We start from the raw sequence: 27,500 nt of genomic DNA on the forward strand, positions 1-27,500 counted from the left end.
TCTCCCTTCCCACCATCATCATGCCTAGGTCAGAGACTCTCAAAGAACCTGAACAGTTGTGGAAGCTCTTCTTTGGAGGTTTGAGCTTTGAAATAACTGAGACAAGTCTGAGGAGCTATTTTGAGCAATGGGGAATGCTTATGGACTGTGTGGTAATGAGAGATTCAAAACCCAAGTGTTTCAGAGGCTTTGAGTTTGTGACATATGCCACTGTGGAGGAAGTCAATGCAGCCATGAATGCAAGGCCACATGAGGTGGATGGAAGAGTTGTGGAACCAAAGAGGGTTGTCCTCAAGAGAAGATTCTCAAGACCTGGTTCCCACTTAACTGTGAAAAAGATTTCTGTTGGTGGCATTACAGAAGACACTGAAAAACATCATCTAAGAGATTATTTTGAACAGTGGGAAAATGGAAATGATTGCAATCCTAACTGACCAAGGCACAGACAGAAAGAAAGGCTTTGCTTTTGTAACATTTGATGATCATGAGTCTGTAGACAAGATTGTCATTCAAACATACCATAATGTGAATGGCCACAACTGTGAAGTAAGGAAAACCCTATCGAAACAAAAGATGAATAGTGTTGCATCCAGCCAAAGAGGTCGAAGTGGCTCTGGAAACTTCGATGGTGGTCATGGAGGGGGTTCTGTTGGGAATGGCAACTTTAGTTGTGGAGATAACTTCAGTGGGAGAGATGGCTTTGGTGGCAGTAAAGGTGGTGGTGGATATGGTGGCAGTGGAGATGGTTGTAATAGATTTGGTAATAATGGAAGCAACTTTGGAAGTGGCAGAATCTATGTGATTTTGGCAATTACAACAATCAAATCTCAAATTTTGGACCCTTGAAAGGAAGAAATTTTGGAGGCAAAAGCTCTGGGCCCTATAGTAGTGGAGACCAATACTTTGCCAAACCACAAAACCAAGGTGGCTATGGAAGTTCTAGCAACAGCAGCAGCTAAGGCAGTGGCAGAAGGTTTTAATTACTGCCAGGAAACAAAGCTTAGCAGGAGAGGAGAGCCAGAGAAGTGACAGGGAAGCTCCAGGTTACAACAGATTTGTGAACTCAGACAAGCAGTGTGGTGTCAGGGCCTGGCTGCTACAAAGTAGACATTTGTAAACAATACTCATGTTTATGGGCAAAAAAATCTCGAGAGCTGTATTTGTGACTAACTCTGTAGCAGGTTATTTTGTTTCTGTTCTGTGGAAAGTGTAAAGGATTCAACAAAGGGTTTTAACGTAGTTATTTTGTTTGTTTCTTTTTGCATCTATGCTGTTCATCACGAAAGGTAATAGTCTGATTGATCAGGCTGAATAATTGTGTCTTTAAAAAAGAAATAAAGAGGGGATCCCTGGGTGACTCAGTGGTTTGGCGCCTGCCTTTGGCCCAGGGCGTGGTCCTGGAGTCCCGGGATCAAGTCCGGTGTTGGGATCCCAGGGTGGAGCCTGCTTCTCCCTCTGCCTGTGTCTCTGCCTCTCTCTCTGTCTCTGTGTCTGTCAAGAATAAATAAATAACATCTTTTTAAAAAAAGAAATAAAGATTTCAGGGATGCCTGGGTGGCTCAGTGCTTAAGTGTCTGCCTTTGGCTCAGGGTGTGATCCCAGGATCAGGGATCTAATCCCACATCAGGCACCCTGTGAAGAGCCTGCTTCTCCCTCTGACTGTGTCTCTGCCTCTCTCTCTGTGTCATTCATGCATAAATAAATAAAATATTTTAAAATATATAAATAAATAAAGATTTCAGAAGAAGAATAGACAGAAAAGGAAGTATAAAACTTCTATGAAGAAATATTAGCTGAAATCTTCCCTAATAGAGGGAAGGAAATAAACATTTAGGTAAATGAAGCACAGGGAGTTCCAAACAAGATGAACCTAAAGAAGTCTACAAAGTGACAATAATTAAAATGTGAAAGGTTAATAATGAAGAGAAAAAGTTAAAAGCTGCAAGATGAAAGCAAAATGTTAGATACAAAGGAAAACTTATAAGACTATCAGCTGATTTTTCAGCAGAAACTTTGCAAGCAGGAAGTAAGTGGCATGATGTATGCAAAGTGCTGAAAGAAAAAAAAAATGTGACTACAGATACCCTATTCAGCAAGTTTATCTTTCAGATTTGAAAGAGTGATAAAGAGTTTTCAAAGACAATCAGAAATAAGAGTTCATCAATACTAAACCAGCCTTACAACAAATGAAGGGACTTCTATAAATGGAAAAGAAATGGCCATAATTAAATGTAAGAATATTATGAATAAAAGATGATGATGATAAAAGATGACAACATATACATAAAACATGTATGAAGGACTAAAAAAAGAAGAAGAAAGAGGGGAAAAAGTTCTTTTTTTCTCCCTAAAGGATGTGTTTGAACTTAAAAGGCCATCAAATTAATATAGATTGCTATATACCTAGGATGTTATATAAGAACTTCATTGTAACCCAAAATCTATACTATATTCTAAAAAATAAAAGGAAAGCCAATTAAAACACTACAGAATTTTGTCATTCACAAAGAAAGAGACCAAGACAAGAAGAACCAGAGAAGAAATACAGAAACAACCAGAAAACAAATAACAAAATGCCCATAAATATATACTTATTAATATTTTCTTTAAATATAAATGTCCTAAATGCTCCTATCAAAAGCCATAGGATGGCAGAATAATTTTTTAAAAGATTCACTTCTTTGCTGCCTATAAGAGACTCACTTCATACCTAAAGTTAGTTTCAGATTTAAAGTGAAGGGATGGAATAATATTTACCATTCATGTGGAAGTGAGAAAAAAAAAACAGCTGAGGTAGCAACACTATCACAAAAAAGTAGATGGTAAAACAGAGTGTAACAAGAAAAAAAAGAAAGCTATCAATGATAAGAGGATCAATAAAATCAACTGTAAATATCCATGTACCCAACACTGGAGCACCTAAATACATAAGGCAAATATTATGGGGCATAGAGAAATTCATGGTAATACAATAATAGGGAGCTTATCATCCAATTTGCATTAATGGAGAGAATATCCAGACATGAAATCAATAAAGAAACAGTGTCTTTCAATGATACATTAGACAAGATAAACATAACAGATATACACAGAACATTCCATCCAAAAACAACAAAGTACACATTGTTTACAAGTATACTTGGGATTTTCTCCTGAATAGATAACATGCTAGGCCACAAAACAAGCCTCAATAAATTTCAGAAGACTGAATTCATACCATGAATCTTTTCTGACCACAAAATTATGAAACTAGAAATGTTTCAAAAGAAAAAAAAAGTAAAAAAACAAACAAACCCACAAATGCATGGAGGTTAAAAACATGATACGACACAACCAGGGCATCAAGGAAGAAATCAAAGAAGAAATAAAGCAAAAATAAATGGGGACAAATAAAAATAAAAACACAATGTGTTAAAATATTTCAGATGTAGTGAAAGTAGTTCAAAGAGGAAAACATATAGCAATACAGGCCTGCATCAAGGAATAAGAAAATAAACCCTCAAACAATATAACCTTATACCTAAATGAGCTAGAAAAAAACCAATAACAACAAAAAAATTGCAAGTTGAATAAAAGGAAAATAGTAAAGATCAGAGCAGACATAAATGACATAGAGACTGGGAAAAAAAAAAAAAGAAAAGAATGAATGAAACCAAGAATTGGTTCTTTGAAAAGAATAGCAGAGTTGATAAACCCTTAGCCAGATTCATCAAAAGAAAAAGAGAAAGGACTCAAATAAATAAAATCAGAAATGAGAGAGAAGTTATGTGACACCACAGAAATAAAATATATATATATATATATATATATATATATATATATATATATATATATATATATGAAAATACTAGGGCAGCCTGGGTGGCTTAGCGGTTTAGCACTGCCTTCAGCTTAGTGTGTGATCCTGGAGACAAGGGATCAAATCCCATGTCAGGTTCCCTGCATGCTCGAGCCTGCTTTCTCCCTCTGCCTGTGTCTGTCTGTCTGTCTGTCTCTCTCTGTGTCTCTCATGAATAAACAAATAAAACCTTTAAAAAAAGAGAAAATACTATGAAAAATTATGTGTCAGCAAATTGGACAACCTAGAAGAAATGCATAAATTCCTAGTAGCATACAATCTTTTAAAACAGAATGAGAAGGTATATAAGATTTGAACAGTCCAATTGTTAGTAATAAAATTGAATCAGTAACCAAAAAAATATTAAGAAATAACTATTCAGAACCAGATAGCTTAGTAAATTCTACCAAACATTTATTTTTTAAAAAATATTTTATTTGTTTATTCATAGGAGGCACGAGAGAGAGAGAGAGAGGCAGAGACTTAGGCAGAGGGAGAAGCAGGTTCCCAGTAGGGAGCCTGTTGCCAGACTGGATCCCAGGACTCCAGGATCACGACCTGAGCCAAAGGCAGATGCTCAACCCCCAAGCCACCCAGGTGTCCTTCAACCAAACATTTAAAAGAGTTGATATCTACAGTCCTCAAAGTATTCTGAAAAATATAAGGGGGAAGGATGCTTCCAAATATATTATATGAAGCCAATACTATTATGATATCAAAATCAGACAAAGGCACCACAAAAAAATAAAAATAAAAGAAACCAAAACAAAACAAAACAAAAACAAAACACCTTATCCTACAAGCCAATGACCCGGAATACAGATGCAAAATCCTCAATAGAATATTAGCAAACAACATTCAGCAATATGTTAAAAGGATCATTCGCCATGATCAAATTGGATATATTCCAGAGATGCAAGATTGTTTAATATTCACACATCAATCAAAATGATACATCACATTAAAAAAAGCAAAGGATAAAGATCTTGTGATTGAGGACTTCTGGGAAGATGGGATAGTGGGAGGACCCTATGCTCACCTTGTCCTATGGATACAACTAGCTAGTACCCCCAAAACCCCCAGAAAATGACCCAAAGACTGCTAGAACACACAATCTCCACAGTTAAATGAAGAGAAGAGGCCACATCAAACTGGTTAGAAAGGACAGTGATGGTTTGGAAATAAAGGGGCCCATGGTACTGTCCATGGGAAGAAAAGTTGCCACAGACATAGAGAGGGGAAAAAACACCCGCACACCAGGCACCCCAGACATAGGAACCCTGTATGGGGAAGATGAATCCCCATAATATTTGGTTTTGAAAACCAGAGGGGTGACATTTCACGAGTTTTTATAATCAGCAGGTCTTAACACCTGGAACTTTAAAAATTCACAAGATTAGGTAAGGGAGAAATAGGAGGTCAAGAGGAAACTGAGTTCCTGACCTTAAAGAAAGCTCTACTGAGATACAGCATAGAAGTAGTTTGAAAAACAGCTGGGATATACAGGAGGGAGATTTCTTTACTAGTCTCAGAGCATGTGCTGGAGGTACAGGGATCCTTAGGAGACTTCTGAGGAACAAAGGAACTAGCAGGTGCCATTTCCCTGCCCTAGAACCCAGTCTAGAGACATGGAAACTGTGCAAACCAGCACACTGCCAAAAATGGCTACCGAATTTGCCAACAGCATTTCCCATCTCCAAATACTCATGGGGACCTGTCGCCTCCTGCCCTGCTGCAAGAGCTTTCTAAAGTGGTTCCAGGTCCCCTTCCACAGCAGATCTGTGCAAACTTTTCTAACACTGTGGATCCCACACTCAGGTTCTCCTGAGGACCTGCTACCTCCAATATGTACTTGCCAGAGGCCATGCAAAGGAGTGCTACAAGCATGGCAGTGTGCAAACAGCAATAATAGGGGCCAGTACCACTCCAAGGTGACTCTTACCCCAGGAGGAGGGGAATATAACACCACATACACCAGTTCAACTCTGCTCAGCAGTGAGCGGGTGGCAGATATCTGCTCTGACTGCAGAATCTATCCACGAATGAAAGCTTCTCATAGCATAACATAGGAAACGTGGTTTGTAGCTCAGTGATAATTCACTTCTGGCAAATTCCTGGTCTGACTCAAGCCCAAGGAGGATCCAGGTGGAGCTGCTAACAACACAGGGACCAAACCCTGCCCACCAAAGGCCAAAAGAGCCATTGCAAATTCCTGGACTGAAGGCAAAAATAGCTCAGCCACAATAGCAGGGTGCAAACAATACACATAGGAGGCATCCTTGAAGAACCAGGTTCTGGTTCACAGAGGACATTGCACTGCATAGCACTACAGGAACTTTCCACAAGGCCACTTCTTTTACAAGGAGAAAATGTAGCTGATTTTCCCAACAGTTAGAGATAGACACACAGAGTTAGGGAAAACAATGAAGGACGCCTGGGCAGCCCAGCAGTTGAGTATCTGCCTTTGGCTTGGGGCATGATCCAAGGTCCAGGGATCCAGTCCCCCATAGGGCTCCCTGTGAGGAGTCTGCTTCTCTCCCTGTCTATGTGTCTCTCATGAATAAATAAATATAATCTATAAAAAAGAAAAAAAATGAGATGATAGAGGAATATGTCTTAAATGAGAGAACAGACAAAATCACAGCAAGGGTGCTAAATGAAACAGAGATAAGTAATATGCCTGATATACAATATAAAGTAATGTTCTTAAAGGTACTCATGAACTTGAGAAAAGAGTGGAGAACATCAACAGGACCTTTAAAAAAGAGATAGAAAATATTAGTAAGAACCAATTAGAGGAAAAAACTCAATAAATAAAATTAAACCTATAGTGATTGGAGTAAATAGTAGATTAGAAGAACCAAAATGGGTCAGGCAACAGGAGATTAAAGTTAAAGGAATTCATAGCCACTAAACCAGCCTTACAAGAAATGTTACATGGCTCTCTTTGAGTGGAATGGAAAGTTCATAAGTAGTACTAAAAATAGTAGGAAACATGAAAGCAGTAAAATAAAAAAAATCAATGAAAAGATTAAAGCATGAGGGAAGAGGAGTAAAGAATGGGTTCAAATTTAAGCCACAATCAACTTAATCTACACTGGTATATGCATAAGATGTTATATAAAAACCTAATGGCAACCACAAATCAGAAACCAGGGTTTTAGAAAAAATAAAGAGAAAAGAATCTAACTATGGCACTAAAAAAGCCAACTAACCATGATAAAAGAGAACATCAAAGAACTACAAAAGCAACCATAAAACAAGTAACAAAATGTAGTAGCTATAAACCTATCAGTAATTACTTTGAATGTAAATGGATGAAACACTCTAAAGACATAGTGTGATGAAATGGATAAAAAAGCAAGACTCATCAATATGCTGCCTAAAACAGATTGATTTCAGACCCAAAGACAAATGCAAATTGTAAGTGAAGGGATGGAGAACAATTTATCATGCAATTTGATGTTAAAAAAAAGCTGGGGTAATAATACTTATATTAGACAAAATAGATTTTAAAACAAAGACTAACAAGATATAAAGATGGAGCCTATAAAATTCCATTTACATTTACTTTGTTAAGGGTGTTTATTATGAATGGATGTTGTATTTGTCAGAAGCTTTTTCTGCTTCTATTGAAATAATCATGTTTTTTTTTCTCATTTCTCTTGTTGATGTGATGTATCACATCAGTTGATTAGTGAATATTGAGCCACATTTGCATCCTGGGAATAAGTCCCAATTTATTATGGTGAATGATTTTTTTTTAAATTATGTTGTAGATTTGGTTTGCAAATATTTTGTAAATAGAGTGAACATACATTATTAACATAATAAAGGCCATATATGAAAAACTCACAGCTAACATTATTCAATAGGAAAAACTGATAGCATTTCCCTTAAGATCAGGAACAAGACAAAGATGTCCACTCTCACTACTTTTATTTAACACAGTAGTGGAAGTCCTGGCCACAGCAGACTAAAATAAAATAAAATACATTAAACTAGTAAAGAAGAAGTAAAGTTTTCACTATTTGCAAATGACCTGATACTACATATAGAAAGCACTGAAGACTCCACCACAAAACTGCTAGAATGGAAAAGTGAATTCAATAGTTTCAGGATTTAAAATAAATATATACAAATCCATTCCATTTATACACATTAATAATGAAATAGGGAAAAAAGAAATTAAGAAAAAATCCTATTTACAATTGTACCAAGAACAATAAAATAACTTGAAGTAAACTTACTCAAAGTTGTAAAAGACCTGTATTCTGAAAACTATAAAAAAAATAAAGAAATTAAGGGCAACACAAACAAATGAAAATGTTTTCCATGCTCATGGATTGGAGGATCAAATATTGTCTTCCATATCCATAATACTGAACAAATAATCCTCAATTTGTAAGAAACCAAAATAGAACACAAATAGGCAAAGAAATCTTGAAAAAGAAAACTTAATCTGGGGGTTTCATGATCCCAGACTTCAAGATATATTACAAAGCTATGGTAATAAAAACAATATGGCATTGGCACAAAAATGGACACATAGATCAATAGAACAATAGAGAGTCCAAAAATAAAACCACAATTACGTGGTCAATTAATCTTCAATAAAGGAAGCAGGAATATGAATGGGAAAAAGGCCCTTCAACAAATGGTTGAGAAAACTGAGAGCTACGTGCTAAAAAAAAAAAATAAACTGGACAACTTCCTTATATATAAAAATAAGGTCAAAATGGATTAAGGATCTAAATATGAGACCTGAAAATAGAAAATTCCTAGAAGAGAACACAGGCATTGATTTCTTTGACATGGGCTATAGCAACATTTTTCTAGATATGACTTCAAATAAAAAATGAGCAGAAGACATGAATAGATATTTTTCCAAAGAAGAAATACAGATGTCCAACAGACTCATGAAAAGATGCTCAACATCACTCATGCTCAGAGAAATGTGAACCCACAATGAGATATCACCTCACACCTGTAAGAATGGCTAAAATAAAAAACACAAGGAATAACTGTGTTGGCAAGGATGTGGAGAACTGTGTACTGGTGGTGGAGATGCAAACTGGTGCAGCTACTATGGAAAACAAATAATAGAGCTACTATTAAATTCCACTATTAAATATTTACCCAAAGAATACCAAAAAACCCCACCCAATTCAAACATACATATTCCCCCTATGTTTATTGCAGCATTATTTTCAATAACCAAATTATGGAAGAAGCCTGAGTCCATCAATAGAAGAGTGGACAAAGAAGATAGATAGATATTTCCAGCCATAACAAAAAATCTTGTCATTTGCAATACATAGATGGATGTAGAGAATATAGTGCTAAGTGACATAAGTCAGTAAGAGAAAGACAAATATCATAGGATTTCATCCATATGTGAAATTTAAGAAACAAAACAAATGATCAAAGAGAACCCCCCCCCAAAACACATACCTTTAACTATAAACTAAGAACAAACTGATGGTCAACAGAGTGGGTGTGTGTAGATGGTGTGTGAAATAAGTGATGGGGAGTACAAGTACACTTATCATGATGAGGGCTGAGTAAGGTATAAAATTTTTGAATCACTATATTGTACACCTGAAACTAATATAATTAATGTTATCTGTATAGGAATTTAAAAGAAAATCATCTGAATTGATGCAGAAAAAGTAATATGATTCAACCTTTGCTCATGACAAAAAAACTTTCAACAAAGTTAATTTGGAGGGACCATACCTCAGTGTACTAAACTCTATGAAAAACTCAGAGCTAACATCTTACTGAATGGTGATAACATTTACTCAATGGTGAAAAACCTAGAGCTTTTCGTCTATTGTAAGGAATAAGATATAGATGTCCATTTCCACCATTTTTATTCAACATAGTACAGGGAGTCCTGGCTATAGCAATAAGACAAGGAAAAGAAATTAGAGGAATCCACATTGGAAAAAGAAGAAGCTAAACTGTCACTATTTTCTGATCACATGATACTTTAGATATCCAACCAAAAAATACTAACAGTAATAAATGAATTCAGTAAAGTTGCAGGATAGAAATTTAACACCCCAAATTGGTAGCATTTCCATAAACTAATAATGAAGTAGCAGTAAAAGAAATTAAGAAAAAAAACTCCATTTACAACTGCACCAAAAAGAATAAAATACCTAGGAATAAACTTCACCAAAGAGATGAAAAAACTATACTCTGAAAACTATAAAACACTGATGAAAGAAGTTGAAAACTACACCACAAATGGAAATATATTTCATGCTCATGGATTGGAAAAATTAATATTGTTAAAATTCCCATATTCTCCAAAGTGATATACAAAGCCTTTGCAATCTCTGTAAAAGCACCAATATCATTTTTACAGAACTAGAATGAACAATCATAAAATCTGTATGGAACCACAAAAGACCTTGAATAGCCAAAGCAATTTTGAGAAAGAATAACAAAGTTGTTATTCAGATATTGATATCTGATTGATTCAGATATCAAAGTTGATATTCAAGATATACTGCAAAGCTATAGTCATAAAGACTGTATAGTAGTGACACAGATATAGACACATGGAGCAATATAACAAGAAAGAGAGATCAGAAATAAATCCATTATTATGTGGTCAATTAATCTATGACAATGAAAGCATGAATGTACAATGCTGGAAAGACAGTCTATTTAAGAAATGGTGTGAAAACTGTGCAGGTACTTTTTTTGCATAGACAATTTTAAATGAATGTAACTGACCACCTACTAAAATCATATACAAAACAAAACAAAACAAACACCTCAAATAGTACTAAAGACCTAAATGTGAGACCTGAAGCCATAAAAATCCTATAAAAGAACACAGAAATAATTTCTTGAACATAAGCCTTAGCAACATTTTTCTAGATAAGATTCCAAAGGCAAGAGATGCCAAGGCAAAAATGAACTATGGGACTACATCAAGTTAAAAAGCTTTTTCATAGCTAAGGAAACCATCGACAAAACTAAAAACAATCTACTATTGAATAGTAAAAGATATTTGCAATTGATGTAAGTGATAAGGGGTTAATACCCAAAATATAACAATGACTTATATAACTCAATACAAATGGTAAGCAATCTGATTTAGACATGGGTGGAGTACCTGGATAGACACTTTTCCAAAAAAGACATTCAGATATTCAATAGAGACTTGCAAAGATGCTCAACATCAGTAATTATTAAGGAAATGAAAATAAATAAAACATAATCAGGTATCACCTTACACCTGTCAGAATAGCTAAAATATAAAGACAAGAAGTAGTAACTGTAGATGAGGATGTGGAGGAAAAGGAACCTGATACACTATTGTTGTGAATGTAAATTGATGCAGCCACTGCAGAAAACAGTATGGGAGTTCCTCAACAAGTAAAAATATCAAGATCATATGATTCAGTAATTCCAGTACTGGGTGGAATTACACAAAGATATTTGAAATCTTTGTTTTTTTAAGACTGTGTTTATTTATTCATGAGAGACACACACACACAGAGAGAGACACAGGCAGAGGGAGAAGTAGGCACCCTGTAGGGAGCCAAATGCAGGACTCGATCCCAAGACTCTGGGATCATGACCTGAGCCAAAGACAGATGCTCAACCACTAAGCCACCCAGGTCCCCCAGAAATTTGAAATCTTAATTCAAAAAGATATATGTACCCCTACGTTTATTGAATTATTTATAATACCCATATATGGAAGCACCCTCAGTGTCCACCAATAGATGAAAAGATAAAGAAGATACACACACACACAGAAACACACACATGAATATTGTGGAGAAAGAAAGAAGAAAGAAAGAAAGAAAGAAAGAAAGAAAGAAAGAAAGAAAGAAAGAAAGAAAGAAAGAAAGAAAGAAAGAAAGAAAGAAAGAAAGAAGAAAGAGAAAGAAAGAAAGAAAGAAAGAAAGAAAGAAAGAAAGAGAAAGAAAGAAAGAAAGAAAGAAAGAAAGAAAGAAAGAAAAAGAAAGAAAGAGAAAAAAGAAAGAAAGAAAGAAAGAAAGAAGAAAGAAAGAAAGAAAGAAAGAAAGAAAGGAAAGAAAGAAAGAAAGAAGAAAGAAAGGAAGGAAGGAAGGAAGGAAGGAAGGAAGGAAGAAAGAAAGAAAGAAAGAAAGAAAGAAAGAAAGAAAGAAAGAAAGGTCAGACTAAGATTGTGCCATTTGTGAAAACAAGGATGGACTTAGACTATGTGTTATACTAAGTGAAATAAGTCAAACTGTGAAAGACCAATACGATATGATTTCACTCAAATGTGGAATCTAGAATAAAATGAATAAACAAAAAGCAGAATCATATCTGTAAATATATCCACTTATGGACTGACTGTCATGGGAATAAAAGTACCAGCATAACGAATATAATCAATAATATTAAATAGCATTAGTATTGTAATAGTAATGAGATCTACACTTGTGGTTAGCATAGCATGATATATAAACTTGTTTAATCACCATGCTGTATACCTGAAAACAATGTAATGTGTGCCAACAACACTCAAAAAAATAATTTAAAAAATATCAAATACCCAAGTAACTACAATTCCACATGTAATGAATTCCTTAATCCAAAAACAAACGAAAAAAGAGCATCAGTACCAACTTTACAGCAAAAAAAAGAGGATTTAAAGAGAGTGTTATAGACAATTGTACATCAACAATTTCCATAACTTTGATTAAATGGACACATTATTAGAAACACCGAACCTACCAATCTTGAACCATCAGGAAACAGAAAACCTGAACAGAACTGTAATTTTAAGAAGAGCAAGTCTTCTCACAAAGTAATCAAAAGTAACCAACAAAGGAAAGCTGGTTTTATTGGTGAATTATTTCCTAACATTTAGTTAACACCAATCCCTCTCATCTTCAAAATACTGAAAAATACTTCTAAACTTATTCTATAAGGTAAAAATTACACTGACATCAAAGCCAAAGACACAATAAGAAAACTGCAGACTAATATCCTTAATGAATACTGATGCAAAAAATGTCAACATAACACTAGCAAACAATTCACCAGCATTATCAAAATGATAAGACTATAGTAAAGTTGGATTTATTCCTGGAATACAAGGGGATCTCATCAAAACCAATCGATTGAAACCCTGACAGAATGAAGCAGAAAATAAAACACATGAGCATGTCAACTGATGTAGAAAAAAATGTGACATAATCCATCATATTTTTATGATGAAAATACTAACAAAATAAGGAATGGAAAAAAGAAACTACATTAACCTAATAATGGCCTTATATGGAAAAAAAACAGGGCTAACATCATACTCAGTGGTGAAAAACTGAAGATTTTTCCTTTAAGATAAGGACATATTAAGGATGACAATTTTACTACTTCTATACAATATAGTACTAGAACTTCAAGTCAGAGCAATTAGGCAAGAAAAATAGATCAAAGGCATCTGCAGTGGAATGAAGAAACTAGACTTCAATAAATAGAAAGATACTTTATGTTCCTGGATTAGAAGACTCAATATTGTTAGGATGGCAATATCAACCAATTCATCTACAGATTCAGTGCAATCTCTAACAAAACACCAACAACATTTTTTGCAGTGATAAAAAATCTATTATAAATCCATATGTAATCTCAGGGACCCAGAATAGCCAAAATAATTTTGAAAAAGATGAACAAGGTTTGAGGTCTGACACTTCCTGTTTTCAAAACTTATTATAATGCTTACTACAATGTTACAGAAATGAAAATGTTGTACTAGCATAAACATAAAACAATATATATATAGTTTTATTGGTCAAGACAAGTAATGAGAGACTAAGTATGTGTGAATTATATAAGTCATTTATTATATATATTGATTATATAATTATATAATCATATTTACATAATGGGAGATTATAAAAAATAATCATAATTATATAATGGGAGATTGAGATTATATATATACTATATACTCTGGTGTAAATTATATAATGTATTATATGTATTATATTACATATAATATATAATGTATATATATGTGTGTGTGTATATATATATATATATATATATATACACACACACACACCCATGCACAAATACAATCTCATTACTTGACTAATTATTAGGGAAACTCATATTACATCCACAAAGAGATACCACTTAAAATACATTGGGATAACTATTAAAAACAAAACCAAAGAAAACAAACAAAACAAAAAAGAAAATAACAAGCATTGGTGATGATTTGCAGAAATTGGAACACTTTCACTTTGTTGATTGGAATTAAAAATATTGCAGTTGTTATGGGAAACAGTATGGATGCTCTTCAAAAAATTAAAAATACCATTAACATTTAATCATTTCGCTGCTTAGTATTTAGCTAAAAGAATTGAAAGCAGTTTCAACCACATATTTGTACACATATGTTCATAGCAGCAATATTCACAGTAGCCAAAAGGTAGAAGCAACTCAATTGTTCACTGATGAATGAATGAATAATTAAACATGATGTGTACATATAATGTAAATTGTTCAGCTTTAAAAGGAAAGGAAATTCTGACAGATGGTATTAACATGGATGAACTTTGAAAAATTATGGTCTAAGTAAAATATACCAGTCACAAAAGGGTAACTACTTTATGATTCCACAATTAGTTATGTGAAAAATTATGGTCTAAGTAAAATATACCAGTCACAAAAGGGTAACTACTTTATGATTCCACAAGTACCTAGAAATGACAGATTCATAGGAAAATAAAATAAAATAAATGGTATTTGCCAGTGGCTGAAGTGAGTGAGGAATGTGATTTTTTTTAATGAATACAGAGTTTCAGTTTGAGGAGACAAAAGAAGATCTGAAGATGAATGACGGTAATGTTTTCACAGCAATGTGAATGTACTTAATGCCACTGAATTTCACATTTGAAAGTGGTTATATGATAAATTTTATGTTATGTATATTTTGGCTAAAAAAACCTGGCATAATGAAAAGATGATCAATAATTACATTGCTAATTATGGGGAAAACTGGTGTGGATAATCCTAGGATCACATATATTTGGCTATAATACATTAAGTATTTGAGGAAGATGTTTATATTTTGCATAGTGTTAAAATAAAATTTGTTCGTATTACTTAATAACCAATCTCAGGAGAAGCATTTCAGATATACACTGAATATCAGGAAGCTAGTCACTTAGTATTAAACTTTGTAAGTTTTTTGTTTTAATCCTAGTAAAATTAACATGCACTGGTATATTAGTTTCAGATATAAAATATAGTGATTCAACAACTCTATACATTATATACATCTATACACTCTATATACTCAGTGCCCAACATGAAAAATTTACTCTTTAGTCCCCATCACCTAATTCACTCATTCCGCTACCCACCTACCCTCTGGTAATCATCAGTTTGTTCTCTATAGTTAAGAGTATGATTTTGGGTCTCTCTCTCTTTCTGTTTGCTTCTTTGTTTTATTTCTTAAATTCCACATGTGAGTGAAATTATATGGTATTTGTCTTTCTCTGACTTATTTCACTTAGCATAATACTTTCTAACTCCATCCAAGTTGTTGCAAATGGCCAGATATCATCTGTCTTTATAGCTGCATAATATTCCATTATATATTTATAAATTTTCTTTATCCAATCATCTGACAATGGTCACTTGAGCTTTTTCCATAATTTGGCAATGCTACTATAAATACTGTGGTGTATGCGTCCCTTCAAATCAGTATTTTGTATCCTGTGGGTAAATAGCTAGTAGTGCACATATATACTACATATTATATATCTATTCACCTGGTGATGGACACTTAGACTGCTTCAATAATTTGGTTACTGTAAATAATATTACAATAAGCATGTACATCTATTCCTTTCAATTTTTTGGTATCATTTTGAGTCAATACCCAGTACTGCAATTACTGGATCATAAGGTAATTTCTAGCAGCAATGGCCACGATAGCCAAACTGTGGAAGGAGCCTCGGTGTCCAATGAAAGATGAATGGATAAAGAAGATGTGGTTTATGTATACAATGGAATATTACTCAGCTATTAGAAATGACAAATACCCACCATTTGCTTCGACGTGGATGGAACTGGAGGGTATTATGCTGAGTGAAGTAAGTCAGTCGGAGAAGGACAAACATTATATGTTCTCATTCATTTGGGGAATATAAATAATAGTGAAAGGGAATATAAGGGAAGGGAGAAGAAATGTGTGGGAAATATCAGAAAGGGAGACAGAACATAAAGACTGCTAACTCTGGGAAACGAACTAGGGGTGGTAGAAGGGGAGGAGGGCGGGGGGTGGGAGTGAATGGGTGACGGGCACTGGGGGTTATTCTGTATGTTAGTAAATTGAACACCAATAAAAAATTAAAAAAAATAAATTTAAAAAAATGAAAAATTGAAAATAAATAAATAAATAAATAAATAAATAAATTTTAGAGGAACTTCCATACTGTCTTCCACTCTAGTGGCACCAGTTTGTATTCCCAATGACAGTGCAAAGAGATTCCTTTTCCATCCCATCCTCTTCAAGACTTTCATGCATTGTTGCTTTTAGCCATTCAGATAGGTGTAAGATGATATCTCATTGTAGTTTTAACTTGCATTTCCCAGACAATGAGTGATGTTGAGTATCTTTTCTTGTATCTGTTGGCCATCTAAATGTTTTTGTTTTTGTTCTGAAAACAGTCTATTTATCTGTATGTTTTCTTTGCAGAACTGTCTGTTCATGCCTTCTACCAATTTTTAATTGGATTATTTGGGCTTTTTATTTCTGTTGAGTTGTATGAGTTCTTTATATATTTTGGATACTAACATTTTAAAAGATATTTTTAAAAGATTTTATTCATCTATTCATGAGAGACACAGGGAGAGAGGCAGAGGCATAGACAGAGGGAGAAGCAGGCTCTCTGCAGGGAGCCCGATGTGGGACTTGATCCCAGGGCCCCAGGATCACAATCTGAGCCAAAGGCATACGCTCAACCACTAAGCGACCCCGGTGTCCCAGATACTAACTTTTTGTGGGATATGGTGTTTGCAAATATGTTCTTTCTTCAGTAGGTTGCCTTGAAGTTTTGTTGATTAATTTCTTTGCTATGCAGAAGATTTTTATTTTGATGTAGTCCCAATCGTTTATTTTTGCTTTTGTTTCCCTTGCTTCAGGAGATTTATCTACCAAAATTTTGCTAAGGCTGATGTCAGAGAAATTACTGCCTGTGTTCATTTCTAGAATTTTTTTATGGTTTCATGCCTAACATTTAGGCTTTTAATCCATTTTCAGTTTATTTTTGTGTATGGTGTAAGAAGGTGGTCCAGTTACATTCTTTTGTATGTTGCTGTCCAGTTCTTCTAGAACCATTTTTGAAGAGATTGTCTTATTTCCATTGGATATTCTTTCCTGCTTTGTCAAAGATTAGTTGACCTTAGAGTTGGGGGTTCATTTCTGAGTTTTCTATATGGTTGTATTGATCTATGAGTCTATTTTTCTACCAGTAACATACTTTTTTAAAAAATCACTACAGCTCTGTGATATAACTTGAAGACTGGAGTCGTGATGCTTCCAGCTTTGCTTCTCTTTTTCAAGATTGCTTTGGTTATTTGGGGTCTTTTCTGGTTCCATATGAATTTTTGGACAGTTTGTTCTAGCTCTGTGAAAAATGTAGTTGGTATCTTGATAAGGATTGCATTAAATGTGTAGTATACACATTATAACAATTTTTTTCTTCCAATCTTTCAGCATGGTATGTATTTACATTATTGGTGTCATTTTCAATTCTTTCATCAGTGTTATAGTGTTTTCAGAGAACAAGTCAGAACTTTGGTTAAGTTTCATTCTAGATACTTTATTGTTTTTGGTAAAGTTGTAAATGGAATTGTTTTCTTCTCTTTCTGCTGTCTCATTGTTAGTATGTAGAAATACAACAGATTTCTGTACATTGATTTTGTATCCCAAGATTTTACTAAATTATCACGTCTAGTAGTTTTTTGCTGGCGTCGTTAGGATTTTTTATATATAGTATCATGTCATCTACAAATAGTGAAAGTTTCCTTCTTCCTTGCTGATTTGGATACCTTTTATTTGTTTTTTGTTGTCCAATTGGTGTGGCTTAGATTTCTCATAATATGTTGAATAAAATTGGTGAGAGTGGATATCCTCATCTTGTTAGAGGAAAAACTCAGTTTTCCCCATTGAGCATGATGTCGGCTGCTGGCTTTTCATATATATATGACATTTATTATGTTGAAGCATATTCCCTCCAAAACTCCTTTTTGAAGTTTTTTTTTATCAAAATGGATATTGTATTTTTTCTTCATTAATTGAAATGTTAATATGGTTTTATAAGATTAACCTTTATAATAAAAATTGACAGATGAGTTATTACCATAAAGAAACAGAGTATTAGTGTTATCAATTTGATTCAGTGATATGTTTATTTTTTTACATTTTTTTTATTGGAGTTCAATTTGCAAACATATAGAATAACACCCAGTGCTCATCCCGCCAAGTGCCCCCCTCGGTGCCCATCATCCAGTCACCCAAACCCCCCGCCCACCTCCCCTTCCACTACCCCTTATTCATTTCCCAGAGTTAGGTGTCTCTCATGTTTTGTCACCCTCACTGATATTTTCGCTCATTTTCTCTCCTTTCCCCTTTATTCCCTTTCACTAATTTTTATATTCCCCAAATGAATGAGACCATATAATGTTTGTCTTTCTCTGACTGACTTATTTCACTTAGCATAATACCCTCTAGTTCCATCGATGTTGAAGAAATGGTGGGTATTTGTCTTTTCTAATGGCTGAGGAATATTCCATTGTATACATATACTACATCTTTATCGATTCATATTTTGATAGACATTGAGGCTCCTTCCAGTTTGGCTATTGTGGACATTGCTGCTATAAACATTGGGGTACAGGTATTCTGGCAATTCACTGCATCTGTATCTTTGGGGTAAATCCCCAGCAGTGCAATTGCTGGGTCATAGGGCAGATCTATTTTTAACTCTTTGAGGAACCTCCACACAGTTTTCCAGAGTGGCTGCACCAGTTCACATTCCCACCAAGAGTGAAAGAGGGTTCCCCTTTCTCCACATCCTCTCCAACATTTGTTGTTTCCCGTGTTATTAATTTTCACCATTCTCACTGGTGTGAGGTGATATCTCATTGTGGTTTTGATTTGTATTTCCCTGATGGCCAGTGATGCGGAGCATTTTCTCATGTGCTTGTTGGCCATGTCTATGTCTTCTTCTGTGAGATTTCTGTTCATGACTTTTGCCCATTTCATGATTTATTTGTTTTTTTTTTGTTTGTTTGTTTGTTTTTTGCTGTTGAGTTTCATAAGTTCTTTATAGATCTTGGATACTAGCCCTCTATCTGATGTGTCATTTGCAAATATCTTCTCCCATTCTGTAGGTTGTCTTTTACTTTTGTTGACTGTTTCTTTTGCTGTGCAGAAGCTTTTTATCTGAATGAAGTCCCAATAATTCATTTTTGCTTTTGTTTCCCTTGCCTTCATGGATGTATCTTGCAAGAAGTTGCTGTGGCCAAGTTCAAAAAGGGTGTTGCCTGTGTTCTCAAGGATTTTGATGGATTCTTGTCTCACATTTAGATCTTTCATCCATTTTGAGTTTATCTTTGTGTATGGTGTAAGAGAGTAATCTAGTTTCATTCTTCTGCATGTGACTGGCCAACTTTCCCAGCACCATTTATTGAAGAGACTGTCTTTTTTCCAGTGGATATTCTTTCCTACTTTGTCAAATAACAGTTGGCTATAAAGTTGAGGGTCCACTTCTGGATTCTCTATTCTGTTCCATTGATCTGTGTGTCTGTTTTTGTGCCAGTACCACACTGTCTTGATGACCACAGGTTTGTAGTACAACCTGAAATCCTGCCTTGTGATGCTTTAGTTTTCTTTTTTAAATATTCCCCTGGCTATTCGGGGTCTTTTCTAATTCCACACAAATCTTAAGATGATTTGTTCCAACTCTCTGAAGAAACTCCATGGTATCTTGATGGGGATTGCATTAAATGTGTAAATTGCCCTGGGTAACATTGACATTTTCACAATATTAATTCTGCCAATCCATGAGCTGCAATATTTTTCCATCTCTTTGTGTCCTCCTCAATTTCTTTCAGACGTGTTCTATAGTTTTTAGGGTATAGATCCTTTACCTCTTTGGTTAGGTTTATTCCTAGGTATATTATGCTTTTGGGTGCAATTGTAAATGGGATTGACTCCTTAATTTCTCTTTCTTCAGTCTCATTGTTAGTGTATAGAAATGCCACTGATTTGGGGGCATTGATTTTGTATCCTGCCACCCTGCCAAATTGCTGTATGAGTTCTAGCCATCTCGGGGTTGAGTCTTTTGGGTTTTCTATGTACAGTATCATGTCATCTGCAAAGAGGGAGAGTTTGACTTATTCTTTGCCAATTTGAATGCCTTTCATTTCTTCTTGTTGCCTGATTACTGAGGTGAGCACTTCTAGTACTATGTTGAATAGTAGTGGTGAGAGTGGACATCCCTGTCATGTTCCTGATCTTAGGGGAAAGGCTCCCAGTGTTTCCCCACTGAGAATGATATTTGCTGTGGGCTTTTCGTAGATGGCTTTTAAGAGGCTGAGGAACATTTCCTCTATCCCTACACTCTGAAGAGTTTTGATCAGGAATGGATGCTGCATTTGTCAAATGCTTTCTCTGCATCTATTGATCTTGATTCCTTTATGCTTTTTTTCCTCCAGAGCCACCAGTAGCTTTATAATTGTGCTTCTGAATTGGCTTTCTGACATTGAATTGTAATCCAAATTCTGTAATGCTGTGGGAGAGATTACTGTTTCTAGATCTTTTTTTGTGTGTGGTTTTTTTCAACCTTCTAGTCATTTTGCTTAGTGCAGAGTGGCTAAAAACAAATTGTACTGGAAAAAGGAAGGAAAATGGAAGAAAAAAAGGAGAGGGAAACAAAACAAAACAAAACAAAACAAAACCAAGGAGGGGTATCCTCTGATTCTATATACTGTAAGTCTCTGGACTTCCCCTAGAGCTTTCCCGTGCTGCTTGGTCAAGAACTTGCTCTTCCCCTGTCCTTCCAGGTGGTCTTCTAGGGGAGGGGCCTGCTGTGCTGATTCTCAGGTATGTCCACCTGGGGGAGCTTCCCCACCTCCTGCCAGGTACAGGGTTCAGTGGGAGCTGTTTATCCTGTGAGGCCCCTGCTCCCTGGTGGCCCACTCAGTCCCAGGCACAAGGTGACACCAGGAGGAACAACAGTGACGGCGGCTAGCTCTTCAGCCCTGGAGGCAGCTCCAGCAGTAACTACCATAGTCTCTCAGTCCGCAGAGGCCTGGATGGTCCGGGGGTTGGGGGTCGCTGATCTGCACAGCTCGGGGCCACCTGGTTGCAGGAGCATTCACTGTCTTGTGCCCTCCGGGCCTCCGCCTGTCCCAGGGAGAGCGCAGGATCCTCGGCTGTGTCCCCTGGCGCCTTGTGCTCCGGTGCCTATGCCGCTGGAATCGCGCTCCTGGGACTCGCAGCCCCCTCCGCACAGAGCTGCCACCTGAGCTGCCGCCTGAGCCGCTCCCGGGGCCCTGTAGGGCACGCGCTCCAGCCCTTTATGGAGCTCAGCCCATGGTGTGTGGCACGCTGTCCCCCTGGGCGCAGGTCCTCTGTTAGTGACCACGGGAACTTGGGGCCTCCACTTCACTTTTTGAGATCCTGTCCGAGTTCCCTGAGAGTGCCTTTCTGTCCAGGAAGATTGGTAAAGTCCTGCTTCTCTGGGGGCACTCGCAGCGGGGCCTTAGCCCAGCTCCTTGCCTGGGGCGGGGGGGCCCTCCCCCTTGGATGCTTTTTCATTTTTTTTCCGTCTTCCTACCTTGATAGAAGCACGAACTCTTCTCCCTGTAGCATTCCAGATGTTCTCTCTTTAAATCTCTGGCTGAATTCCTAGGTTTTCAGGATGATTTGAAAGTTATCTAGGTAAGTTGGTGGGGACAGGTGACGGGGATCTTACTCTTCCGCCATCTTGCCCTGCCTTCCTGTAATATGTTTCCTTTTATTCTCTAATTTTTATTTATTTATGATAGTCACACAGAGAGAGAGAGAGAGAGGCAGAGACATAGGCAGAGGGAGAAGCAGGCTCCATGCACCGGGAGCCCAAGGTGGGATTCGATCCCGTGTCTCCAGGATCACGCCTTGGGCCAAAGGCAGGTGCCAAACCGCTGCGCCACCCAGGGATCCCCTGTAATATGTTTCTTAGAAGAATATGTAATATCCATATTCCCCCCTTTAGTCTGTTCTCCCTAAATTCTATGCTTTGTATCACTGTTAGATCAATTTCCCCTAATCTGTTTTCTTTGTTATATTCCGCTCCCCTCAAATTTAATTGTTCCTTAACTACAAGTTAAAATCCAAAAGCTTCCACTTTGACACTCAGGCTAGTAAATGTTCTGGTACTTATTTGTGTTTTGAATTGTCCTCCCAAATCACATTTCAACCTGAAGTGTATGCTTTCATCTACAAATCATTCTTCTTTCTATCCATGGTTTTGGTTGTGAATTTTTTTAGACCTGGAATTCCCTTCATTATATTGTGTAGGTACAAAGTATGAATTCTACTTCCATCATGAATTTTTTTAAGAACATCAACTCATACTTATCTCCATTTTCTGAATTATAATAACCTTACTGATAATAAATTTGTCACTTGGCCTTAGGTTAATATCTTTTAACTATTATGTGCACACACACACTCTATCTTGAAGGGAATGTGAGTGTTATAGCTACAAATCATATGACTGTGTTATTGAACAAATTTATCACACTTTATGTAAATGAGTGTCTTCCATTCAAAAAAGTTGCCTTTGGAAAATTAAATGCTTAATAAAATAGAGTTATTGTTCAAAATATAATTATCATCTCTTTTGGGGAATTCTTTCTGTATACTCTTCATCCTTTGGGGGACCAATATAATTTTTGAAATAGTAAACTCATATGGATTTAAGATGGTGAATAGTTTGAGTGATATAATTTGGCATTAAATTTATTTATTCTAGAATCTCTTTTATCTCATTATTTTATAGGGTGATTATCAACCAATAAAAGAACATTTAGAATATATTTCTTATGGTGAACCTAAAACACAACAGAAGAACCTCTTCAAAATATTTTGAGCCTGGGGGTAAGTGTGCAATTTTACAAAAAACAAAACAAAACAAAACAAAACTCTGAGAGGATTAACACTTATCTGGAAGACTAATTTCTGGTCGCATAAAAGTCTTTCTCATTCTGAAAAACATAACCAAATACATACATACATACATACATAAGTGGAAGCATTTTACCGTTCCACACAGCCAGAAAGTCTGGAGCAATGGCTAGAGACAGGGGCATCATGACCCCCAGCAACATATAAGAATCCATTGTATGCTGCAACTCCCACACCTCCACGTCTTTTGGACATTGAAGCACATAAACTCCACTTATTAGTGTGTGGGTCAAAGTATTCCATTGATCTGAGGCAGGAACTTCCATCACGACCACCAATAGCATATAGCCTAGGAAAAAAAGAACAGAAATGTGTGTGTGTGTGTGTGTGTGTGTGTTTAAGACATTTTCAATTTGTGCATAAAATAAAAGTGAAAAAAAATACTGTACAAAGCACTTCAAGTTTATTACTCCTTTGGTATTTTGTAGTGGATGGTCTCAGTTTGCGAATGGATAGTTACCTAAAGGCACTTTTCAAGGTCTATGAACCACCCAGGCTTCATAATTTTTGTGAAAGTTTCACAAAAATAGATTAAAACATCTCATGAGAAATGAATACAGAAAAAGAAAGGAGTTATCAAAAGCATTGGCAGTATTTGTAAATTATACCTCCATAAATCTGGAAATTAAAGTAGGAAAAGGGTAGGTAGAATGTTTCCAAAGACTAACTCCAGCAACCTTATAATTTTGGCTTGGTTCAACTGCTTAGCATTAGAATCTCTCTTATTTTTATGAACTGGTTTACTTAGTATCAAAAACATTTGTCATTAAGAAGACTAACTTAATAAACAACTAAGGGAAAAAGAATCAACAAACTGGACTTTTCCCTAAGAAGATATATTAGCTATCACATTTCTCCCATAAATTTTAGAATGCCAATTCTTATGATGAGCAATATTTTTAATCTAAATGTAGTCCTGCATCAATAAAGAAAATAAACATTTACTAAACCATATGTTTGTAACTGTCCTTCATGCTCAGTTGTCAATAATAACAAGTCATTAAAAAAATTAAGTTAGTTAAATTTGATGATTTCAGTCTTTTCTGTAATAAGTAGGAGATTGTTCCTAAGTAACCTTACATTGAGGTCAGGCCAAAGATAATCAAATTTTGGAGTATTTTAAGCTCTAAGACACTGTAAGCGTGGGTAACTTCTTAAGTATAGATATTTCCTACTTCATGCACAAGATACTATAAACCATCTGTGTTGAAATTTCTACTGGGCCCAATTACATGATGAGATATTGACTTTGTATACAGTCAGTATAGACAAACAAAGCTGTCTCCTGCCACTGATCCATCCTAGCATCTGAAATTGTCATCATTCAAGTTCCTCTTATATGCTGGTCATTGTTTCCAAAGGTACCTTTTCAGAAAGGGCATAATTACCTTGAATAAGCAGCAATTCACGATCATAGCAACCTTTAATGTCATTGGATTTTAATATATTACCTTGCTTTCATAGGCAAGTGCTCAAGAAGGGGAAAGTTTCAAAAAGATAGGCCTTGGTGTAATTATAAAGTTGGGAACTCTGAACACTCAGGACAGTGAATGATAAAGAATAAGGGTAGCCCGGGTGGCTCAGCGGTTTAGCGCCACCTCCAGCCCAGGGCGTGATCCTGGAGACCTGAGATCGAATTCCACATCAGGCTCCCTGCATGGAATGGAGCCTGCTTCTCCCACTGCCTGTGTTTCTGCCTCTATCTCTCTCTATGTCTCTCATGAATAAATAAATTAACTCTTTAAAGAATAATAAAAAGACTTGCCTTAATATAAGACTAACCAAAATTTAGTAAGTCATGATGTAAAAAAATGGTAACTTCTCAAGGGTAAAATTGGAACTTTTTTGCCTATAAAAGCACTTCTTAGATTTAATATGCTCACAAGTCACTTGAGGATATTTTTAAAATGCCAATTCTGATTCATGAAGTCTAGTTTGAGGCTAAAATTCAGCATTTATAAATAGATCTGAGGTAATACTGATGCTGCTCATCCGAGGACTATGCTTGAGTAGCAAGATAATACAGAATATTTAACTAAATATTCAATTTAGACAAGCATTTTCTATATACTGAAGAAAAAGTTCCAACAAAGGCCTTTTGTTACTGATTACTAGAATGTCCTGGTCATTGAGAATGCTTACTGATTAATGGATCATATCACTGAAGTGTTGTGCCACATGACCTCAGAGTAAAGAGCATTCATGTTTGGGTTTACTCACTTATTATTTAATGCAACAACACCAACTGTGCTTCTGGGAGTTGACATACTGGCCACATAATTCCACTGATGTCCCTCAGGGTCCCATCTTTCTACAGTATTTAGATAACTCCATCCATCATGACCACCTACAGCATACATTGGTCCTTCAAGTGTGGCTACACCTAAAAGATTAAAAATAGCATGAGATCTCACCTAGATATATCACACATAATGTTTTTTTTTTCATTTTCCAAGCTACTGGCTGCTTAAAAATAGTTTTGTTTCTTAAATTATTTTGTATATACATTATAATTGACTAATCTTGATATGAAACTAAACATGGTCTCTTAACCCTAAGAAATTTTCAGAAATAGCTACTGTATCATGGGAGGGTATCATTGTTGTAATGCTGAAGTTAAAGGAAGTAATGGAACACACCATTTCTGGGGATGTAATAGAAAATGAAAACTAATTTTTGGGGGATCTTTTTGACATCAGTTTTTTAAATATAAGGGATAGATGAGACATCTATACTGACCTTTAGATAATTCATAGAATTGCAGACTAACTGTGGTAGGCCTTTCCAATCCCTGCTTTTTTTTATAGTAATAAAAATATTCCCAGGAGATAACAAAATAAACAGGGACTTTTTTGAGGTTTAATTAGAAATTTGTTCCATTACATACTATGAGTAGCCCCTATCTAACTGATTCTCTGGGAATTCACATAACTCGTCTTTTCCACCATCTCAATCAGCATCACAGTGGTATAAATTCTTCACTTCTACTTTCTTGGTAATATCAATTAGATTTTGAAAACTTGCTGTCATTTCTCTGTGAGATTCTTTTTCTAAACATTGTCTAGGAATCACATTGACACAACTGAGCTGAATAATTATATAGTTTATCATTTGACATAGACAGTTTTTAAATATTTTTTTTGGAAAAAACAATACCAGTCTTGAATCTGCCACTTTTTAGCTGTGTAAGTCAGTTCTTTGTGTGTGTGTGTGTGTGTGTGTAAGTCAGTTCTTAAAAAAATAAGGAAATTATGCTTTTACAACAAACTCTATGATATTGAAAATTTGTGGAGACTTGTATGAAGAAAAATGTACCTTGACAAATATTCAGGAGAATCAAAGTTCCCAACTGTTTGAGAAATCTCCACTTCATCTTTCTTAAACTTCTTGGGAATCTCTGGCTCAAGTATAAGTTGCTCTCAATTAAAGTAGTTTTTTCTTAATATTCCTGCCTTGGACCTGTATCCCAAGGCTTTTGCTGAAATACATATTTGCCTCTTATGGGAAGGGACACAGTTCATCAAATTAGAAACACAATGTCTCTCCATTATCAAATGCTCCCCCCCCCCCCAAATTTAGTTTAGAAGAAAACTCCCTATTGTAGTTTTATGTTCCTCACTGGTGTACTCCTCATAAAACTTTTATCCTTCCTAAATTGATACCCTTTAAAATACATTTGAAGGGATGTAAGATTAGCATATATGATATCTGAAACAAGAAAAAAGTTTCACAAGCTTTTACCATTTGCTTAACCTTCTCAGCATTTTGGAGACATTCTGACTAAGGGTTTGGCTAAATCCCAATAATGTGCACTAAGGTGAGCACTGGGTGATGTTTGGAATTGTTGAATCACTGGATTGTACACCTGAAACTAATATTATACTGTATTTGTACCATTATGGAATTAAAGTAAAATCCCAATAATACGCAACTGTATTTAATTCTTTAAAAGCTCTACTAACGACACATTCTTTAGAAACTATACAACCGTAAGCTCTTACCTAAGCCATGCCTATGTGTTGACATGGGAGGCATCACAGTCCAGATTTTGCCAACTGGATTAAAACATTCCACAGTATTCAAAGTTTTTAAACCATCTCTTCCTCCCACGACATAGAGTTTATTATCAATAACTGCAACTCCAAACTGAAGCCTACGGCCACTCATGGTGCCAATATGTAGCCAGCTGTTGGTTCTGAGATCATACTTTTCAATTGTAGTGGTACCTTTTAAAGGGATATTGAACAATGGAAAAATCGCTTGTATAAAAATTTTAATTGGCATCATTCAAGTTATATTTATATACCTATAATTTATAGCATAGAATCAGTGATTGCAACTCAAATTAAAGTAGCCTAATGATTCTCTAACCTGGCTAACAAGGAAAAGGTAATATTTTGCTATTAC

The 27,500-nt window shown here is 35.6% G+C and overlaps 1 protein-coding gene across 2 annotated transcripts in view; it reads right to left on the reverse strand.

Annotated features, from left to right (window-relative positions):
* Positions 1-27,500, reverse strand: part of KLHL4 (kelch like family member 4) — a 154,815-nt gene that overhangs the window by 15,333 nt on the left and 111,982 nt on the right. The window contains exons 7-9 of one of the 2 annotated variants that reach the window (XM_077887544.1): positions 27,095-27,319; positions 25,314-25,476; positions 23,170-23,382 (exon numbers count right to left, since the gene is read on the reverse strand). In XM_077887544.1, coding sequence (XP_077743670.1) covers positions 23,170-23,382; positions 25,314-25,476; positions 27,095-27,319 — 601 coding nt within the window. The remainder of the gene's footprint in view (positions 1-23,169; positions 23,383-25,313; positions 25,477-27,094; positions 27,320-27,500) is intronic. The other variant, XM_077887545.1, reaches the window with a different exon arrangement.

This window comes from Canis aureus, chromosome X, assembly GCF_053574225.1.
Source record: "Canis aureus isolate CA01 chromosome X, VMU_Caureus_v.1.0, whole genome shotgun sequence".
Classification (NCBI taxonomy): domain Eukaryota; kingdom Metazoa; phylum Chordata; class Mammalia; order Carnivora; family Canidae; genus Canis; species Canis aureus.